This window comes from Artemia sp. Qi Xiang Cuo, chromosome 3, assembly GCF_049724085.1.
Source record: "Artemia sp. Qi Xiang Cuo chromosome 3, ASM4972408v1, whole genome shotgun sequence".
Taxonomy (NCBI): Eukaryota; Metazoa; Arthropoda; class Branchiopoda; order Anostraca; family Artemiidae; genus Artemia; species Artemia sp. Qi Xiang Cuo.
In genome coordinates, this window is record NC_142796.1 from 84839800 (window position 1) to 84858589 (window position 18790).

At 36.3% G+C, this 18790-nt stretch overlaps 2 protein-coding genes and 1 pseudogene across 2 annotated transcripts in view; 2 read left to right on the plus strand and 1 right to left on the minus strand.

Annotated features, from left to right (window-relative positions):
* Positions 1–4583, minus strand: part of LOC148954668 (uncharacterized) — a 71415-nt gene extending 66832 nt beyond the window's left edge. Inside the window, exon 1 of the mRNA XM_089086693.1 lies at positions 4451–4583. Within this exon, the coding sequence (XP_088942819.1) occupies positions 4451–4491 (41 nt within the window). The 5' untranslated portion in view covers positions 4492–4583. The remainder of the gene's footprint in view (positions 1–4450) is intronic.
* Positions 4584–4715: 132 nt separating this feature from the next.
* Positions 4716–18790, plus strand: part of mms4 (Methyl methanesulfonate sensitivity 4) — a 33539-nt gene continuing 19464 nt past the window's right edge. Inside the window, exons 1-2 of the mRNA XM_089087189.1 lie at positions 4716–4852; positions 15667–16084. Coding sequence (XP_088943315.1) covers positions 4824–4852; positions 15667–16084 — 447 coding nt within the window. The 5' untranslated portion in view covers positions 4716–4823. The remainder of the gene's footprint in view (positions 4853–15666; positions 16085–18790) is intronic.
* Positions 7839–8635, plus strand: LOC148954670 (uncharacterized; annotated as a pseudogene).

The following is an 18790-nucleotide window of genomic DNA, read 5'->3' on the forward strand; positions in this document are numbered from 1 at the left end:
AATTTATTAGCTCTTTTTAAAGTTATTCAACACAAATACAGTTTCACTACAAACAAGTGTTTGGATACGGCCTCCTTCCTTAACTGTAAATAAAAACCAAAAGCTTACTGTGTCATTGGCACTTAACTGAAAACGAATTATATTACAGATATTTTCTTTTCTAGTTCTTGCAACATTGAAAATAAAAATAAAATTATAGTGAAATAAATTTTAGAATGGAAGATCTTTCAACAATTAATATCATTATACATCAAATATTCAATTTGATGTTGTTTATACTTTCCAAGACTGTTCAAAACACATATAGTTTTCAGTAAAGCACCAATGACACAGTAGGTTTTAGACTTTTACAGTGAGAGAAGGAGGTGATACCCAAACTCTTGAATAGTAATTTTTGTTTGTTTCAAGCTTGATTTGTATATTCAATTTAAGTTTCACTTGGTTTAAGATTTATTTATTAATTTACACTAATATCTATTGTATGTTTGTTTGCATTGATTTTTTATTTAATTTCTGTTCATTTTAAGGTTCATTTATACTTCAATAGGAATATGTTTTTTTTCATTTTAAGCTTGATTTTAATATTCAATCTAAGCATTACTTGCTCTAAGATCTATTTATTCATTTATATTATTACTTGTTGTAAAAGTGAACTAGAACTTCCAATTTTAAATCAAATGAGCCCTCTCTGAAGTTTATACAATCATCCCTTCTAGAAGAACCATATATCTCCCCAGGGCATAACTTACAATGCCTGTCCATGGCCCTGGGGGGTTGTGTCAATCCAGAAGTTTTAATATCTGATGTTTGAACTATTTTTATTTGATTTCATTTATGCATTAAATTTTTTATTTGATGCATTTGGGGAAAAAGGGCATAAAGGGGGGGGGGCTAGTTGCCCTCCAATCCCTTTTGACTCTTAAAAAGTGACCTAAAACTTACACTTTCCAAACAATTCTCTTTGAGGTTTATACAACCATCCCTTCCATAAGAACCATAAATGCTCCCAGGGTATAACTTACAATACCTGTCCCAGGAGACCCTGGGGGATTTATACCAATATTAAAAGAATCTGTTCATTAGTTGATAAGAGATTTCCAACTCTCTAGTTTGCCAAAGCAAGAGCTTGGCAAAAGCTATTTGCAAAATTATATAAAGTGAATCTTTGAAGAGGTTTTGGAAAAGAAAATAAGTGTCAACAAACTAAAGTTAAAAATCAATATATATTTTTTTTAACAAAATGTCTATCTCAAAATTTTCATCAGATAGCTTTGGAAAAAGAAGGCATGGGGGGGTAGCTGCCCTCAGATCTCTTTTGACTATTATAAAATGAAATCAAACTTTTGATTTCCAATCATGAGCCCTCTCTGAAGTTTACACAAGCATCCCTTTCATAAGAACCATATATGCCCCAGGGCATAACTTATAACATCTGCCCTGGGGGATTGTGTTGACACCTGAGTTTTTGTTATCTGACTTTTGACCAATCTTTAACTTAATGGCTATCTAAAATTTTGTATCAATTACACTTGGGAAAAAGGGGTGCTAGTTGCCCTCCAATCTCTTTAGACTCTCAAAAACTAAACTAGAACTTTCAATTTCCAATCAAATGAGCCCCCTCTGAAGTTTTTATGAGCATCCCTTCCATAAGAACCATATATTCCCCCAGGGCATAACTTACAATGCCTTCCATCGGCCCTGGGGGGCTGTGTCGACCCAAGAGTTTTCGTTATATGGTCTTTGAACTATTTTTAAATAAATAACTATCTCAAAGTTCTTATCAGATGGGTTTGAGAAAAAAAGGCTTGAAGGGGGGGATAGGTGCCCTCCAATCTCTTTTGACTCTTAAAAAGTGAACTAGAACTTTCAATTTCCAATCAAATGAGCCCCCTTTGAAGTTTATACGAGCATCCCTTCCATAAAAACCATATATACCCCAGGGCATAACTTACAATGCCTGCCCCTGGGTGCTTGTGTTGACACCAGTTTTTGTTTTATGATCTTTGAACTATTTTTAACAAAATAGCTATCTAATAATTTTTATTGGATGCATTTGGTAAAAAAGAGCATGGGGAGAGGGGCTGGTTACCCTCCAATATCTTTTGATGTTAAAAAGTGAACTAGAACTTTCAATTTCCAATCAAATGAGCCCTCTGACGTTTACAAGAGTATTCCATCCTTAAGAACCATATATGCCCCCAGGGTATAACTTATAAACCTTGCCCTGAAAACTGTGGGGGAAGGTCATACTCAAAGATACAATTTCTGGAACTTTCAACTACGTTAAACAAAATGGCTATTTAAATATTTTGATTGGATGTGTTTAGGAAAATGGTGGGTGTGGAAGAGGTCTTCCAATCACTTTTGACTATTAAAAAAGGCACTAGCCATTTTAATTTCCAATCAAATGAGCCCTTTTTGAGGTTTCTACAAAAACACTTTCTATAAAAAAAAACTTATATGCCCCCAGGGCATAGCTTACAACCCTTGCCCTGAGGGCTGTGGGGGGGATGTCCTCCTCAAAAACATAATTTCTATCTGGAAATCAACTAAGCTGAACAAAATGGTTATCTCAAAATTTTGATTGGATGCGTTTGGGGAACTGGAGGGCGTGGAAGGGATGTTAGTTGCCTTCCAATCACTTTTGACCCTTAAAAAGGGCACTAGAACTCTTGATTTTCAGTCAAATGAGCCCCCTTTTAAGTTGATACAGCAACCCCTTCCATATGGAGTGCCTCTGGGAAAAAAATTATAATAATAAATAATAAAACATTGGAGCCATATGGCCTTTACTATAGGCAATGCTATAGCATTGCCTCTGATTTTATTGCAAAATTGGAAAAAGAAGTAAAGATAAAGGTTCTCCTGCAAGAAAATATATTAACTAGGATCATTTTGCAGATTATGAAGTAGGAATTGTTTTCTTGACATGTCTCCTTATGTAGTGGAATAGTCATACATTTACAGCAAAACATATTTTAAATAAAAACATATCTCAGTTCTTGGTAAAATTCTACTTTAGCTACATTTGGCCATCTTGGAAAGGGGTAAGGTTAGGAAAATGAAACTTTCAGGGATGGGTCTATTGGCTAAACTATGTCCTGGGAAGGTATTTTGAAGTACCTATCTCCACTCTTTCTCCATCTAGAGGGTCTGGAAATTTGCATACATGACAGGTCTATTACCTATTGAACTTTTGACAAAAAAACTCAGTTTCTTTTCTTCTGGCTTTAGTTCTGAAATGCAATTCCTGTTATTTGAGTAGAATTTTAAGTCATATCAATGTTTTTTTTTTCAAAATTTAGGAAATGTAATTTCCTTAAATTTCCTTTATTAAATCCTTACAAATTGGGATTGAGCAAAGTTGCAAAGCTGAAAACAATTTTGTTGTACTTCATTTAAGCAGAGGATCTATTTTGCAAGGTTTAACTTTTATAACACACAGGTTTTTAAAGGTCATGAAAAGTAACAACCATCTAGAGGGAGAAGGAGCTGAGGTAGTTACTTCAAAATACCTCCCCATGACATACTTTAGCCTGTAGACCTATCCCTGAAAGTTCCATAGTCCTAACATAACCCCTTTCCGAGATAACTGAGCCAAAAGTAGCTAAAGTAGAATTTTACCCAGTTCTCTAATGTAGGTATGCATTTTTGGCTTTCCTTCTCAAATTACTCCCCCTCTCCCTTTACCCTACCCTGAGAAATGGGGAAAGAGGAGTCTCTAAACATTGCTCTTGAGGCAGATCCTATTTATTTCCAATTCTGAACATTTTTAGTTTTCCCACCAAAACTGACCCCTCCCCTGCCCTCAGAAATGAAAAAGGAGGGGTCCATGAGTCTTCTCAGCTAAGGGATCACTGTAATAAAATTCATTTTTCACAGAAAAATGTTTAGCCTAATAGTGGACTGTAAAGGGCTGGCAATTCCAGGAAAAAAGGTTGGTAAATATATACCAAATCATATTAGGCTATTGAGTTAGGAATAAAGTGAATACACCATTCAATGCCTTTTTTATGCTGCAACCTAACCTAGCCCTGAATTGGCATAGATAGGGGGTGGGGGGCTGAAATTCATTTCCGATAGAAATGATTATTATATTTGTAATCAGCATAAAAAAAGGAATCAAATGGTGTAGGCTAGGCTATTCACTTTGTTCCTAACTCAATAATATGATTTGGTCGAAATTTACCTATATTTACCAAAAAGGAAACGAATGGTGTATTCACTTTATTCCTAAATCAATAATATGATTTGGTATATATTTACCAAAAGGTTTTGCCTGACAAGCCTCAATTGAACTTTGTCATGCTGATCCCTGAAAGTTTATTAACCTATTTAAATATTGCAAAAAATCCTAAACACATATGCACAGAAAGGATTGAGCATAGAAGCAGGTTATTATCAGATCATTTGGGGTTTTAATTTGTGTAGTCATGATGATAGAATCTACCTTCCAGCCTCATCTTCAAACATGCTGCTTAAAACATCCATCCGTTTTCTTCTTTGACTGGATTGTCGATTGAAAGGTTATTTCCCTTAACATCATATCAAATCAAATGCTAGAAAGTCAGAGATTTTTCAATTTGAATTTTTAAAATAAGCTTTCTTTTAGAAATTAGTTAACTAGTTTTTTCTTAAAGAACTCATTTTTTTGAAAAAGCTATCTAAAACTCGCGCTTTCAGATTTTATTTGAAAGGCGGTAGAATTCAAATATGTAGTTCGTGACGTTGGAAATGAATCATCCTTGATAAACTTTAAAAGCTGAAGAATAGCCCTAACTGTGGAATAAGAAATACAAGATTTCTATTTAAAACTGACTGAAATGTCATCTGATGAGGACATTGAAACTCTGTAATAAACCTATTGAAACTAGCCCCTTTCTAGACTGATAGGCCTATCCAGCTGCTCCCCGCTGAATTTTAAACTAAAATAACCTAGTAGTAATATCCATATCTAATATATAGGGCCTGAAAAGCCAGGATTTATTTGGTAAATAGTGTTATAAATAACCCATTATGAGGTTAACACTAGGCTAGCCTAGAATCTAACTTTCAGAAACAGAAAAGTTAGGCAAATAAAACATGTTGCTTACAAAACTGCTAAACATGCTATATACAGGTAAATTTTTACCAAATCATGTTATTGACTTACAAATAAAGTGAATCAGTGTGGAAAAGATGGTAGGCTATTGGGCAAATTATTGGTTCCTCACATGCTGAAAGAGACCTGGGTATACATGTGGATGATGAATTGAAGTTTGACCAACATGCTCAGTCAGTGTCCTCCAAAGTACTCCAGTTCCTCAGAATTGTAAAAAGAATTCTCCACAGTAGGTCAGCAAAGCTGATGTCAAAGCTATACAAAGGACTTGTTTGACCAAAACTGGAATTTGGTATGTGTATGGCAACCCCATTAAATGAAGGTCAGTCCTTGCAATCAAACAGGAAACAAGAACTAGAGGACACACCAAGAAGCTGTACTGCAAACAAGCCAACACCAGACTACAGAACAACTTTTTCTAAAATAGTGTTGTTGGGCTCTAGAACTCCCTAAGCAAAGATCAGTCTCAGCCCCTTTGTAGGCCTTCAAGGGAGCTTTGGACAAAGATTGGTCATCCAAGCCAACATGTTGGCTCAACATCTTGACTAACCAGTACCTACAGTATAATCCCTTATTCACTGGACAATGCAATTTAAGGAAAACACTTCATTTTTAATTCATTTAAACAGAAATTCTATTTTGCAGGGTTTCACTTTCATAACTCAAAGATTTTTAAAAGTCATCAGAGGTCAGTGCCTTCTTGAGAGAGAAGGAGTAGAGGTTGGTTCTTCAAAATGAAAGTTTCATTTTCTTAAGTTAACCCCTTTCCAAGATGGCAAAAAGTTGCTTCTCTAGAATTATACTGTGTTAAATATATAGCACAAGTTATTATTTTCCATGCATCTCAAAATACATCCTGGTTTTATTTCAACTTAATGCCCATAAGTTGAATCATTGTTCACAAAATCAAGAAACAGAAAATGCATAGGAAATATAAATTTGGCTATATATTTGCACATTATGGGTGAAGTGCTTTCAGGAATGATGTAAGGAAGCTTTACTGTAGGCTTTTTTTTCAGAATGTTATAATGTTTCCTTCTCAACAGCCCCAACTATATACTGAAACTTTTATGTTAATTTTTGGGTTTCAAGGTCTTTTTGGGTTGGCTCTGATTTCTGAAAATGCAGTTCCTAGTATTTAATCGGGGGGGGGGGGTAGGGGGTTAATCCTCATATAGTAAAATATCAGTGACCTTTGGAGGGGGACTGGTACTTAAAATACCTTCACAGGGGATCATTAAGTATAAAAATAAAGAGATGGAATTTAATTTCTATGTTGATAATGATTCTTATAGTTTAACTTAAGAACAGGAAAATTCAGCACATGTGCTCAATTACCATCAATCAACACTGGAAGGTTTATTTTATTGCTGGTGAAAAATATGCAAAAGTGTCAAAGTTTGCAAAACAATTTTCAGTAAATAAATGGCATATTTTGATTTTCATTGCTATATCCAAAGCAAGGACTTTTTTTTCTCTTTTATATAATTATCAATAATGTAGACCAGTTTTAAAGTAGAAGTTTAACATAAAGGTTAATGATTCATGCAGACAAAGATTACAACAACTAAATTGAATGCATATGCTCAATTACCAACAATATTATTACTACTAATAACAACTTACCACAGCACCAAGCTGCTGGAGGCCAATACAGCTACACATGCTCCTCCTCCATCCTAATCTACTCAAAGACTCCCTCCCTGGAAGTCTACCTCAAGAACTTTCAGGGCAAAAAGAACTTCAAATTAGAAAATATATTGGCTGAGAAGTGTATTTAGAAAGCATATTGGCATATTATTCGCCAGGACCACAGAATATGAAGGTGTGTAACTTGTAGAAATTACATCCTTTGTGTTGACCTTGGCGTCCTTGAGAGTGGATCAAGTGAAATCTTAGAACAGTTTTTTGGAAAATTAAATAGGACATAGACTATTTTATATACTTGCTGATCAGTTTTGACTATTCTTTTCATCGAATCCTGTGCAATTATCGAACTTAAGCTCGCGATAAAAGTGCCTACGTGACCGCCCGCCCACGTGCCTTTTTAAAATTTTAACCCGGGCGCCAAGTTTTGATCGCTTGGCGTTGTACTGTGGTTTTGTTCTCAGCCGAGTTCTCAGAGAAGAAATAGAAGAAAATGCCGCCGAAAGTGTCAACAAACAAGAGAACCCGGGTAAGCCCAAAGAAAAATGAAGATGAGTGTGGTAGCTGTAGACGCGAACTTGATGAACAGTCCCAAGCTTTGTCTTGCGATGGTTGTGATAAGTGGCTGTGCATAGATTGCGTTGGAATCTCAAAATCAGAATACCAACTATTTTGCAAAATGACTGACAGCCTCACCTGTGAGTGGTTCTGTCCTGTGTGTAAGGTTACTGGGAATAGCAGCCTTGGCTCAAATGTTACACAAAAGCTTATCGAAGCTACCGTTTCAAAAGCTGTGACCTCTTCTCTGGATCAGTTTCAGCAAGATCTTAAACAAGAACTGGGGAACATTAACAGCAAAATCTCTAACTTGGAAAGTGAGATCGCAGGCAAGTGCACCCTAGCAGAAGTTGAATCCAAATTAGAAGATATAGTTACTAGCAGGCTGAACCGGTGTCAGAGCGATACTACCAAGAACTTTGAAAGTGATGTTAGACGTATCATCCGCGAGGACAGAGAGAGACAGAAAAGGCAGCTCAACATCGTAGTTTACGGAGTTCCTGAATCATGTGAAGAGGCAGCTGATATTCTGATGTTTATTCAGGATCATCTTGCCCAGTCATACAATCTGCCCTCTGTCAAAATTTTGAAGCCGCAGCGGCTCGGGAACAATCCACCGAAACCAGGTGACCGACCTAGACCTGTCCTCTTCCTCACTGATAACTACAAGATAAAAAAGGAGATTGTGACTAAGTCGAGGGAGCTGAAGGGTGCTGTGCAGTTTCACTTTGACCGCACAAAGGCGGAAAGGGAGAAACGAAAACAAATCCAAACTTCAAAAAACGGGGCAGCGACGGAGCACTAATGTGCCCACTGCCTGCTGAGGATAGCCCATATGTAAATAGTCTCCACAGTTGTAGTAGTGTCGATGATAGTGATTCATTTAAGAGTGGCAATAATAGTTGTGCTTTCCATTCATGCTCGAGCCCTAGCTCATCAGACATTAGTTTCAAGAGTTTGCCAAAAGTGATACATTATAGTAACCCTCCACAGACTAGTCAAAAGAAATTATTGAAGCTTTTTTACACGAACATTGATACAGTGACAAATAAGCTTCCTGAACTAAAACTTACAACTACTGCTGAAGAATACGATGTGTTGTGTATCTGCGAGCTGACCCCCAAGAACTCTACTACCCCACTGGAAGATGATCATATCATGATCCCCGGATATCGCCTGTTCTCGAATCTCTCAACTCACCCCAGAAGAGGCGTTGCTGTTTATGTGAAGGATGTATTACAGGTCAGAGATTTGACTTTGAATCATGATTATTCCCCATGGGTTGAGAGTGTTTTTGTTAATATTGTTATTGGGGGAAGCCACTTCTAATAGGATGCGTTTATAGAAGCCCAAGCAGCCCAGATGCCGCTGCCTCTTATGGGGCTCTTACTCAATTAGCTGATCATGCATCTAAGCATTGTAACCAAGATTTTATTTTAATTGGAGATCTAAATATGCCTGATATTTTGTGGGTGGATGGAGCAGGTTACCATCAAAGTTCAACTGCAACTAACCCGTTTGTGGAATATTTAGGCAACAATAATCTGTACCAATTAATTGATCAGCCAACCCGTTACAAAAACAACCAGATACCATCTCTACTAGACTTGACAATCACTAACAACCCAGGACTGCTAGTGAATACTGATTACCTGCCCCCCATTGGCGCTAGCGATCACCTCTGTATTTCCCATGACTTGCTAATAAGTCAACCACCAAACAACTGCACCATACGAACGTATACCGACTACAGCAGGGTCAGGGAAATACTACAGGCGGTTGCATGGGATCAAGTGACTAACAGTGATGATATAGAGCAAGCCTGGCTAAATTTCAAGAACGCCGTCCTCCATGTTGAGCAGCTTTGTACTTCAACGTCTTTTGTCAAGGCACCTAGAACACTGCCTCACATAGACCGACCCATTAAAAGAGCCATGAACAGGAAGAAAAAGGCACTTTCGAAGTACAAGAAGTGTGTATGCACAGGACACTGGGAGCATTATGCCAGAGCCAGGAATAAGTTGAGACATCTAACTAGGCATTTTATGGCAGAATATGAGGAGAAGATAGCCTTTAGTATAAAGGAAAACCCTAAACGATTTTGGAGGTATGTGTCCAAGAAAGATAAGAACAGGCGATCAATACCATTCTTATTCAACGCTGAAGGGAAAAAGTTGGAAGACCCAGAAGCTATAGCAAATTTGCTTAACACTACCTTCGCTTCGAACTTCTCCTCAGACTCATCAGCTGAACCCTCATGTCCTGACCCCAGACATATCGAACATCTTATGCCGAAACTCATCATCACGACTGAAGAGGTTAAGAAAAGACTATCAAAGCTGGACCCTAACAAAGCCAAAGGACCAGACGGCATCCATCCCAGGCTGCTCAAAGAAATCTCTGATATAGTCACCGAACCGCTCTGCTCCTTGTATAATCTGTCTTTGAAGACAAAGAAACTACCACCTGATTGGCGTACAGCAACAATAACTCCAATATTTAAGAAAGGTTCCAGAAGCCAGCCAGAGAACTACCGGCCCATAAGCCTTACCTCAGTCGTTGCTAAGCTGATTGAAGGAATTGTCAATGATGCCGTTATAGCTCACATGACAAGGAATGGTCTCCTTTACAGCGGCCAACATGGCTTTAGAAAAGGAATGTCCATTGAAACGAACCTGATCCAAGCTTATGAATCAATCACTGAGGTTATCGAATCAGGATCCCCTGTAGACGTGTTCCTACTGGACCAGGCAAAAGCCTTCGATAAAATGTCCCACCGGTACCTGATGATTAAACTGTCAGCATACCACATTGATGTAGACGTAGCCCAGTGGATCCATAGCTTTCTGTCTGATAGAATCCAGATTGCTGCAGTCTACGACCACAACGGAAACCTCGTGTACTCGGCACCAGTAAATGTCAGAAGTGGTGTGCCACAGGGAACTAAGTTGGGCCCGACTTTATTCAACCTCTACATTAACGATGCTCCTGAGGTTGTCCAGAATCTGCTGGAACTATATGCAGACGATTCCAAACTCTTTGGACCTGCCGCTTCTGACGGAGACTGCAATGCCCTGCAACAAGACTTAACAAACCTCTGCCAATGGGCCTCAACTTGGACACTAGAGTTTAACCCAAGCAAATGTAAAGTTTTACATCTTGGACTGAACAACCCTTGCCATAGCTACCATATGTTGGACTCTACTGGTGCTATAACACCCATCCAAAGCGCAGAGGAAGAACGTGATCTCGGGGTAATCATAGATAATAAGCTGAAGTTCCATAGTCACTGCCGAACTCAAGCCGCAAAGGCAAACAAGATCCTAGGCCTAATCAAGCGATCAGTGACTAGTCGCCACCCCAGGGTCATTAAGAAGCTTTACACAGCCCTTGTCCGCCCTCATCTTGAGTTTGGGATGGCAGTTGCAAACCCCCACTTTAAATGTGATGCAGAGTTGCTTGAAAAAGTCCAGAGAAGAGCTACTAGGCTCCCATTTGCCAACCAACAAATCCCATATGAGCAACGCCTAGAAAAGCTTGATTTGCAAACTCTGACCTACCGTAGAAAAAGGGGGGACGTAATTTTGGCATATAAGTTGATGAACAGCAGTGTTATCAAGCCCATTCTCGAACAGGACCAGTCTAGCAGAGCGCGAGGTAACCCCATAAAACTCCGCCAAAGATTCAGCAGAAAGCGTGAGAAATACAACTTCTTCACCAATCGCGTTGTTCCGTTGTGGAATTCACTGAGCGATTCAACTGTTTCCGCAGCTTCAGTTAACAGCTTCAAGACTGGCGTTGACCATGACTGGAGGAACAAGCCATGGAGGACGCAGTGGGATGAGCCTGCATCCACCACTAGGGTCTATTAGTGTGTGATATTCAATTGTCCTGTATATGTGTAGGATGTGATGATCCACTAATGAATTGTGCAACGAACTCCTGTCAATACTACCTGGCGACATCTACAGGTTCCTGCAACCTTAGTCGCTAGAAGATGCGATTTAAGGTAATTTAAGGTAAGGTAACATCCTCCTACCCCAACTGTGGACAACCTTCTTTCCATTTTGTCCTAGATGGTTGGCCATTGACAATATTTTGTAATCTGTCATCCTTCATCTGCAGAATTTGCCCCAGTCTTATCAATTTTTCACTCATTATAGCCCTAGAAAGCAGGATTGAACCACACTTTTTGTAAAGTTTACTGTTTAAAATATGGTCAATCAGCCAGGTATAAAAAAAATCCATATTCAATTTCTCTGGAAAACATCTAGTAAATCTTCCTCCATTTTTAGAGTGCCCATACTTCAGAACCATGTTTGACCAGTGCTATCACTGTTTTGTTGGTGCTGATTTTTTTTTTTTTGAAAATCTAGGTAAAATAATTAGTTTGATTAAGAAGTGCATTTAGATTTTTTTTTTATTTTTGTTATACCCTCCAGAAGTATTGCTATTTTCTTTCATATAATGATGGATAAATGTAAGATACTTTTAAAGTAAATTTTTACTTCCATGTTGGTGATAAATCTTATAAATTGACTGAAAAATGCTTAATTACCACCTGTTATTGCAACATGTATTCTATCTCATTGCTGATGTTTTATTTTTTTTATATCAAATTTTTGCAAAATAATTAGCAATTATTTAAAAGCATGTTTGTATTTTGTTTACAATACCTATTAGAAGCACTGCTTTCTTCTTTTATTCAGATATCCTTAAATGTAAACCAGTTATAAAAAAAACTGGAAAAAAGCTTTTATATAGCCCATGCCCCTTGACTCTCTGGATGTGGAACTTTTTTGCCCCCTCAATAAAAATGCTGGAGCTACGCTCCTTCATGTAGGTAATGATTCTTGTAGATTAATTTAGGAACAGTAAAATGGGGCACATGTGGTCATTTATCATGAATATTGGAATTATATATATGAATGCTGTTGAAAAATTTTGTAGAAATATCAAAATTTGTAAAATAGCTCAGGCTAATTGTAAATGGAAAGTATATTATTTTGTTTTGTAATCACCTGTAATAAATTCTGCTTTCTTTTTTATTCAGTGATCTGTAATTGTAGACCAGTCTTAAAGTAAAAATTTAACTTCCAGTTTGGTAATAATTTTTTTTGATTAGGCTAATATAAGAACAGTAAAATTAACCCTATCCACTTGATCACCAGCAACATTGAAGATATATTTCTTTGTTGCTGAAAAATTCAGTTGAAATGTAATAATTTGCAAAATAATTATCTATAATTAGAAATTGTATTTGGATTTTCTTTGCTATACACAACAGAACTACTATTGTCTTGTTATTGCTCAGCTTTTTTACCTTGATTTTGGTGACCAATCTTGTAAATTAACTAAAAATAGTAAAACTGAGCACATGTGGGCAATTGCCACCCATTTTTGGAAGATTTATCTCATTGCTGCTGATTTTTTTTTTTTTAATGTCAAAACTTAATAAAATAAATAACTGTATAGTAATCAAGAAACATATTTGAATTTTTGTTGTAATACTAATAAGAAGAACAGCTTTTCTCTTTTATTCATCTATTCATAAATGTAGACCAGTCATAAATTAAAAATTCAACTTCCTTGGTGGTAATGATCCTTGTAGATTAACTTAAGGACAGTAAAATTGGAAGATGTATTTTGTTACTTTGCCTTAAATTGCAGCTTGGAGTAATATAAGGATTTTTTTTTCTTGTGAAGCTTCAGAGTCAAGGATCAATAAGTTGGCTTCATGGCATTTAGTGACCAAGTGCAATTGAGTAACCAATAGCTTCCCAGTCAAGCTTTTACTTATTCAAGGACCACTCAGCATCCAGCCTTTGCTTGAAAATGTGCCAGCCTTTGCTTGAAAATCTTTAGAGAATTTTTTTCAGTCAGTGACACTTCTTGAAGAAAAGAATTGAGTACATACTCTTGTTTGGGTAGCCAGCTTTGCAAGCTTCAGCTAATGACCCCCTTATTTCTTCAATCAGGACCAAAAATAAGAAACAGTACACTGAAAGAGTGTTTGTTTTTATCAGTTTCTAGGCTAGAATGCTATCACCTCTTCTTCTCCTGTAAACATGTGTTGGGTGTTTCAGTTTAGCTAGTCTTTCAGAGTAAGAGAGTTCCTACATGTCCAATACCATTTTAGTGGAATGTCTTCCAAATTCTTTGTTTCTTTCTTAAAGCATGGGAAGACTAGAGACATTCCAACTTTAAACTTGTAATGAAGTTTTTGCAGGCTATTTAAGGCCATATCTTTGGTAACTGATAATTTTGGCATTGGATGACATATTAAGTTTGATGGTGCTGCAGGGATAGTTGAAAAAGACTGGATGGTGAATGCAGAGGCAAACTGGACACTCAATACAGTAGCCTTGTCTATTGGTGATGAGTGGGCTATGCCAGTATGTTTGAGGTCAGGAATGGTGTGACGGTTAGGATTTTTGGCAGAAACATGTCTCCAGAAAGATTTGATTTCCCTTGATATCTGGGGCATGCTTCTCCTCATGTTGAGACTTCAGTTTCCTAACTACATTGGAGGCAAGATTCCGAGCCTTTGCATACCTTATCCAATTTTCGTGTGTTTTCTCCTTGTTGTACCTTTTCCAGGCCCTGGCTTTCCTGTCGATGATTCTTTTTGCATCCTTTGTGAGGAATGGAAGTGTTTTTGGTAGATGAAACGGGAGTGCTTTTTTTCAGTTGATAGTTCTTTAACATTTGTCCATGATATGTTGATATCAGAAATAATTAGTTTTGACCAATTTATTGAGGCTAGTTCTTTCTGTATTGCTTGATAGTCGATAAAAGTTTGAGGACAAACATTAGGTTGCACACGTATGTTCAAGGATAACACAGAGAGGGTGACTGAGTGGTCCCTGTTACCAACTGGAGGAAAGATTCAAATTTCAGGTGGGTAAATTTCAGCAAGGTCCTTTCTACCCTACTTAAATACAGGAGTGATCTCAGCAGTTTTTCAGTCTAGTGGTAGTATGGATAGCAAATAATAAGCTGAATAGCAAGGAAAGTGGTCAGGGAAAGACTGCTTGGTATTCAGGCAGTATACAAGGATTAATGCAGGATGTAAGGATGAAAGGATCCATCATTTGCAAGGAGAACGATGGATCCATCACTAAACAAATAGTAGCCAAAGTAGATTCAATGTCTAAAAATTTTGTAAAAATGTCAAGATTTATTAAATAATTAACCAAAAAAAGCCTAGTTTGGATTTTCTTTGTGATACCCATAAGAAGTACTGCTTTCTTCTTTCATTCAGTTATCATTCGCCTTCAAGTAAATACTGAAGTTTCATATTGGTAATGATTCTTGTTTATTAACTTAAGAACAGTAAAATTGAGCCAATGAGCTAGATCTTCAGCAATTTTGCTGATGTATTTCATTTCTGCTGAAAATTTTTGTAAAAATTAAAAAAATTGTAAAATGATTAACTGCAATTAAAAAATGTATTTGGATTTGTTATAGATATAAGAAATATGGCTGTCTTTTTTTGTTCAATTAACCTTAAAGTAGATGGGTTTAAATTAAAAATTTGACTTTCATTTTGGTGATAAGTTTTGTAAATTAACCTAGAATAGTAAAATTGAGCATATGTGGTCAATTGCCACCCAATTTTGAAGTATTTATCTTATTTCCTGCTGATTTTTTTTCCAGAATTTTGTAAAATTATTAACTCTAATCAAAAAATGTATTGGGATTTTTTTTTGTAATACCTATAAAAATTACTTGTTTTTTTTTACTTAATTATCCATAAATGTATGCTGGTTTTAAAGAAAAAATTCGTTGGTGATGAATATGGCAAGTCAGTTTTGAAATAATAAAATTGATCACTTGTGCTCAAATTTCTACCAATATTGAAGTATGTTTTCTACTGTTGGGTAATATTTGAGGCGAAATGCATCAACTCTCAATAATAAAATATGTTTTAAGATTTCGTTTTTAATATCAAAGAGAAAAAGAATGATGACTTTCCTACAGTTCCATTGTAAAAACGTTTCTTCAATTTCATTGGTTACACTGCGAATTACTTTTGTTGGCCAATCATATCATTCCCTAACATTTGTCAAAAAGAGAAGCCAAATAACTTCACCATTTCGAAACCTAAATGATTTTACTATGTTACTCTGTGAAATTTTAAACCAGTAAAAAGCGAGAAAAGTTAAAGTCAACCTGATTGGTTCTTCTATATGAAAATTTAAGCCAGTAAAAAGAATATAGCACTTTAAAGTCACAAGGTTTTATGCAAGTAGCCATTCTGTTGCTCTGTGGTGATATTTGTAAGAAATTTTTTCATCTTCCTTTTTTCAGGTGACATGACCCCTCTTTTGCTAAAAATAATTTATACCCTTTTTTAGGTTATCTTTGCCACCTTTAAGTGAAAGGCTAGCTACAACAAAAAAATCTGATGAATTTCATAAAGAAAGTGATAAGTTTCAGTTTAAAAAGCAAGCCAGTGTTGTATCAACTTTTAATGAGATAGAAGAAACTCTATCCATTGAAGATTATCAGAAACATCATCTACATGTTGTGGAAGAAGGTGTTTTAGTTAAATCAAAATCTCAAGATGAAACAGAATGTTTAACAAGTCACAGTAGAAAGTCCAGAAAAGATGGAACTTCAAAAAAACTAGCAGTTAGTCAAGAAAGGGAAAGAAAAAGGCAAGAAAAGGTAGAAGAAAGGCAGAAGAAGACAGCTGAAAAAGAAAGGTTAAAAGCTCTAAAAAACGCAGAAAAGGTTGTCAAAAAAGCAGTTAAACCTGGTGAAAACCTCAAGGTAAAGTTTTATGGAAACATAAATAATCTTTTCATTAGAAACCCATCTACCATAATGGATATATATATATATATATATATATATATATATATATATATATATATATATATATATATATATATATATATATATATATATATATATATATATATATATATATATATATATATATATATATATATATATACATACAATATATATATCCAATCCAAAGGCAGATCTAGAACAAAATGCTGGGGGTGGTCCAATGTGACAAGGGTGCTATAATTGACCAAATTAATAAATTTATTTAAAAAAGGGTAAAAAAAAGAGATGAAAAAAAATCTTGGGGGGCCGGTGGTCTCCTGTCCCCCCTGGGTCCGCCCCTATTCCAATCTGTGTAACTGTGATTACACTATCCTTGATCAACGCTATTTTCTTGTCTCTTCTCTTTAATGCAGCATTTTGGACCCGTAAACAACAGATCTGATCATTTTTCTTGCCTTTTCTCTATTCTCTTATGAGAAGATTTTGAGTTGGAAGACCCCTATTTTAGTCTCAGGTGCCCTAAATTTAACAGAATTAGCTAACGCTTCTCAGATTCTGGGTAGTAGCCCACAGAGACTTCATGGGAGGTTTTTGACAAGAATATGGAATTTTGCTCACAATGCTACTTTTTTACAAGCTTTTAAAACTTCTATTATCGTTGTAACTATATCCCCTTGTGCTTTTAGATATAAAAGGTTTATTCCGTTGAATCCATGGATACTCCAAACCATCTCAAAGGCCGGAGAAGAAAAAATAACCTCTGGAAATATTAAGTCCACAAAGTCATCAATGAGTGCTGTTATTGTTCATCTTGAGTATTTGAAAGTCTATTCGAAGATCCACAGTTCTTTGATTTGGAAGGTTCATCTCTTTCTAAGAATTTTGAACTGTGGAAAGGATATTTGCAAAATTTGGCAGGTTATCAATTCCATCCTTAGCTCTTTTCCTTCGCCTTCTGGCATTCCTCCAAGTTTGGTGGTTGATTGCTTGGTTGTTAAAGGTCAATTTAACGTTCAGGAAGCATTTACCTGCTAATGTTGAGCCTTTCAACCTGTTAACCAGTTTGAAATGCTGAGCCTTTCAAGCTGGTGAAGAATTTACCTGCTGAGCTAACTGAAGCAACTGCTGCTTCAGTTAGCTCATCTTCTAAAACTCATTTCAAGTAGTATCTTGGTCCCTCGTGCCTGAAGTCAATAACCCTAGAACCAGTGTCTGAAGTCTATACCTAGACTGGTTAACTGGTTGAAAGACTCAGCGTCTTCAGCTCCTGCTTTTATTCCCACTATAGTGGTTAAATTTGTCTTTCTCTTAGTTCGTTCTCCTTTGACAAGACTTGTAAATCTGTCTTTGGTGAGTGGAATTTTTCCCAGTTTACTTAAGCAAGCTTGTTTTATGTAAAGATGAATCTTGGAGTGACCAGGTAATTATCAACTAATATCTATTTTGTCTATATTTAGCAAATCTTTTGAAATGGCTATGCTTTTGCGTATGCTTGCCTTTTCCTCCTTGTCTTTTTCTTGTCCTTTCTGTTGATCCCCTTTTTCACTCACCATCTCTAGTTCAGTATGGTGTTCTAAATGATTTGGGTCTTGGGCCCTTCTGGCCTTAGTTTATGTTAATTATTGTACTGTTGCGATTAGGAAGTAAAAACATATATATATATATATATATATATTGTACCGTCGGCACTGGTGTTAGATCCGAGTCTAAGGTTCGTATCAAATTGGTTGTTATGTTTGAGATAGTAATTTGATAGTTTGAGGCTAATTGCCAAGCCCTAAATGTTTCTAGGTCAAGCTTTCTGATTTTTCCGTGGATTTCTTAGGTTTTCCTTCAACTGTCTGAACCTTATCTTTCTCAACCACAACCTTTTTATCTTCAAAATTTTCTGAACTCCAACTCTCTCAGTAGACCTAGTGACTAGTGTGTTTGGCTCCTAGGTATTCTTCATAATGAGAATCTCTTCTTCATGAATTCTTTTAGTCTGATTAAAATGAAGATACCGTGGAATCTTGGAATTCTTTGGAAGCTGAAACAAATTTTTGCCTGGAGGAACTTATCTTTGAAACAAATAGGTCTGTTAATTTGCTGCTACTGGGTTTAAATTCTCTTTGTATTTTTGTGTTGTCTTTGATGATAACAATCATCTTTGTTATTGTGCCAGTATTTGAATTCAATTTACACTGTCAGTTGTATTGGACTTGAATTCTTTTTCTGCCTGGAATACTCTACCTGAATTATCTAAACAGTATCACTTTGGTACCTTGAAAAAATTGCACACACATTTTTGTGAGATTGACAGCCTAAAAAAATTACTTTTAATGAAAGCATTACTTTTTCCTGCATTCATTAATACACTGTTCACCTGATCGCCTAGAAACTTTAAAAAGCTGTTGAGCACACTCTTACAAAGGTTATAGGTTTATACCTAAATAAAAAATAGTTATTGTCTATACGCCTACTTAGCGCAGTGGATGGCGCGCCGGCCCTCGAATCCGAAGGTTGCGTTTACAACAATTTTTTGTTGTACTGTCCGACTGTTGTTGTATTGTCGACTGTCCGACTCTTGGAACAGTCGAGTTTTTCATTGGAATGTTTTTTCTATGGTTGATTTCCCCCAACGTTTTTCATATTAATGATGTCACAAATACGTGGAATAGCTATAATATATTTTGCTGA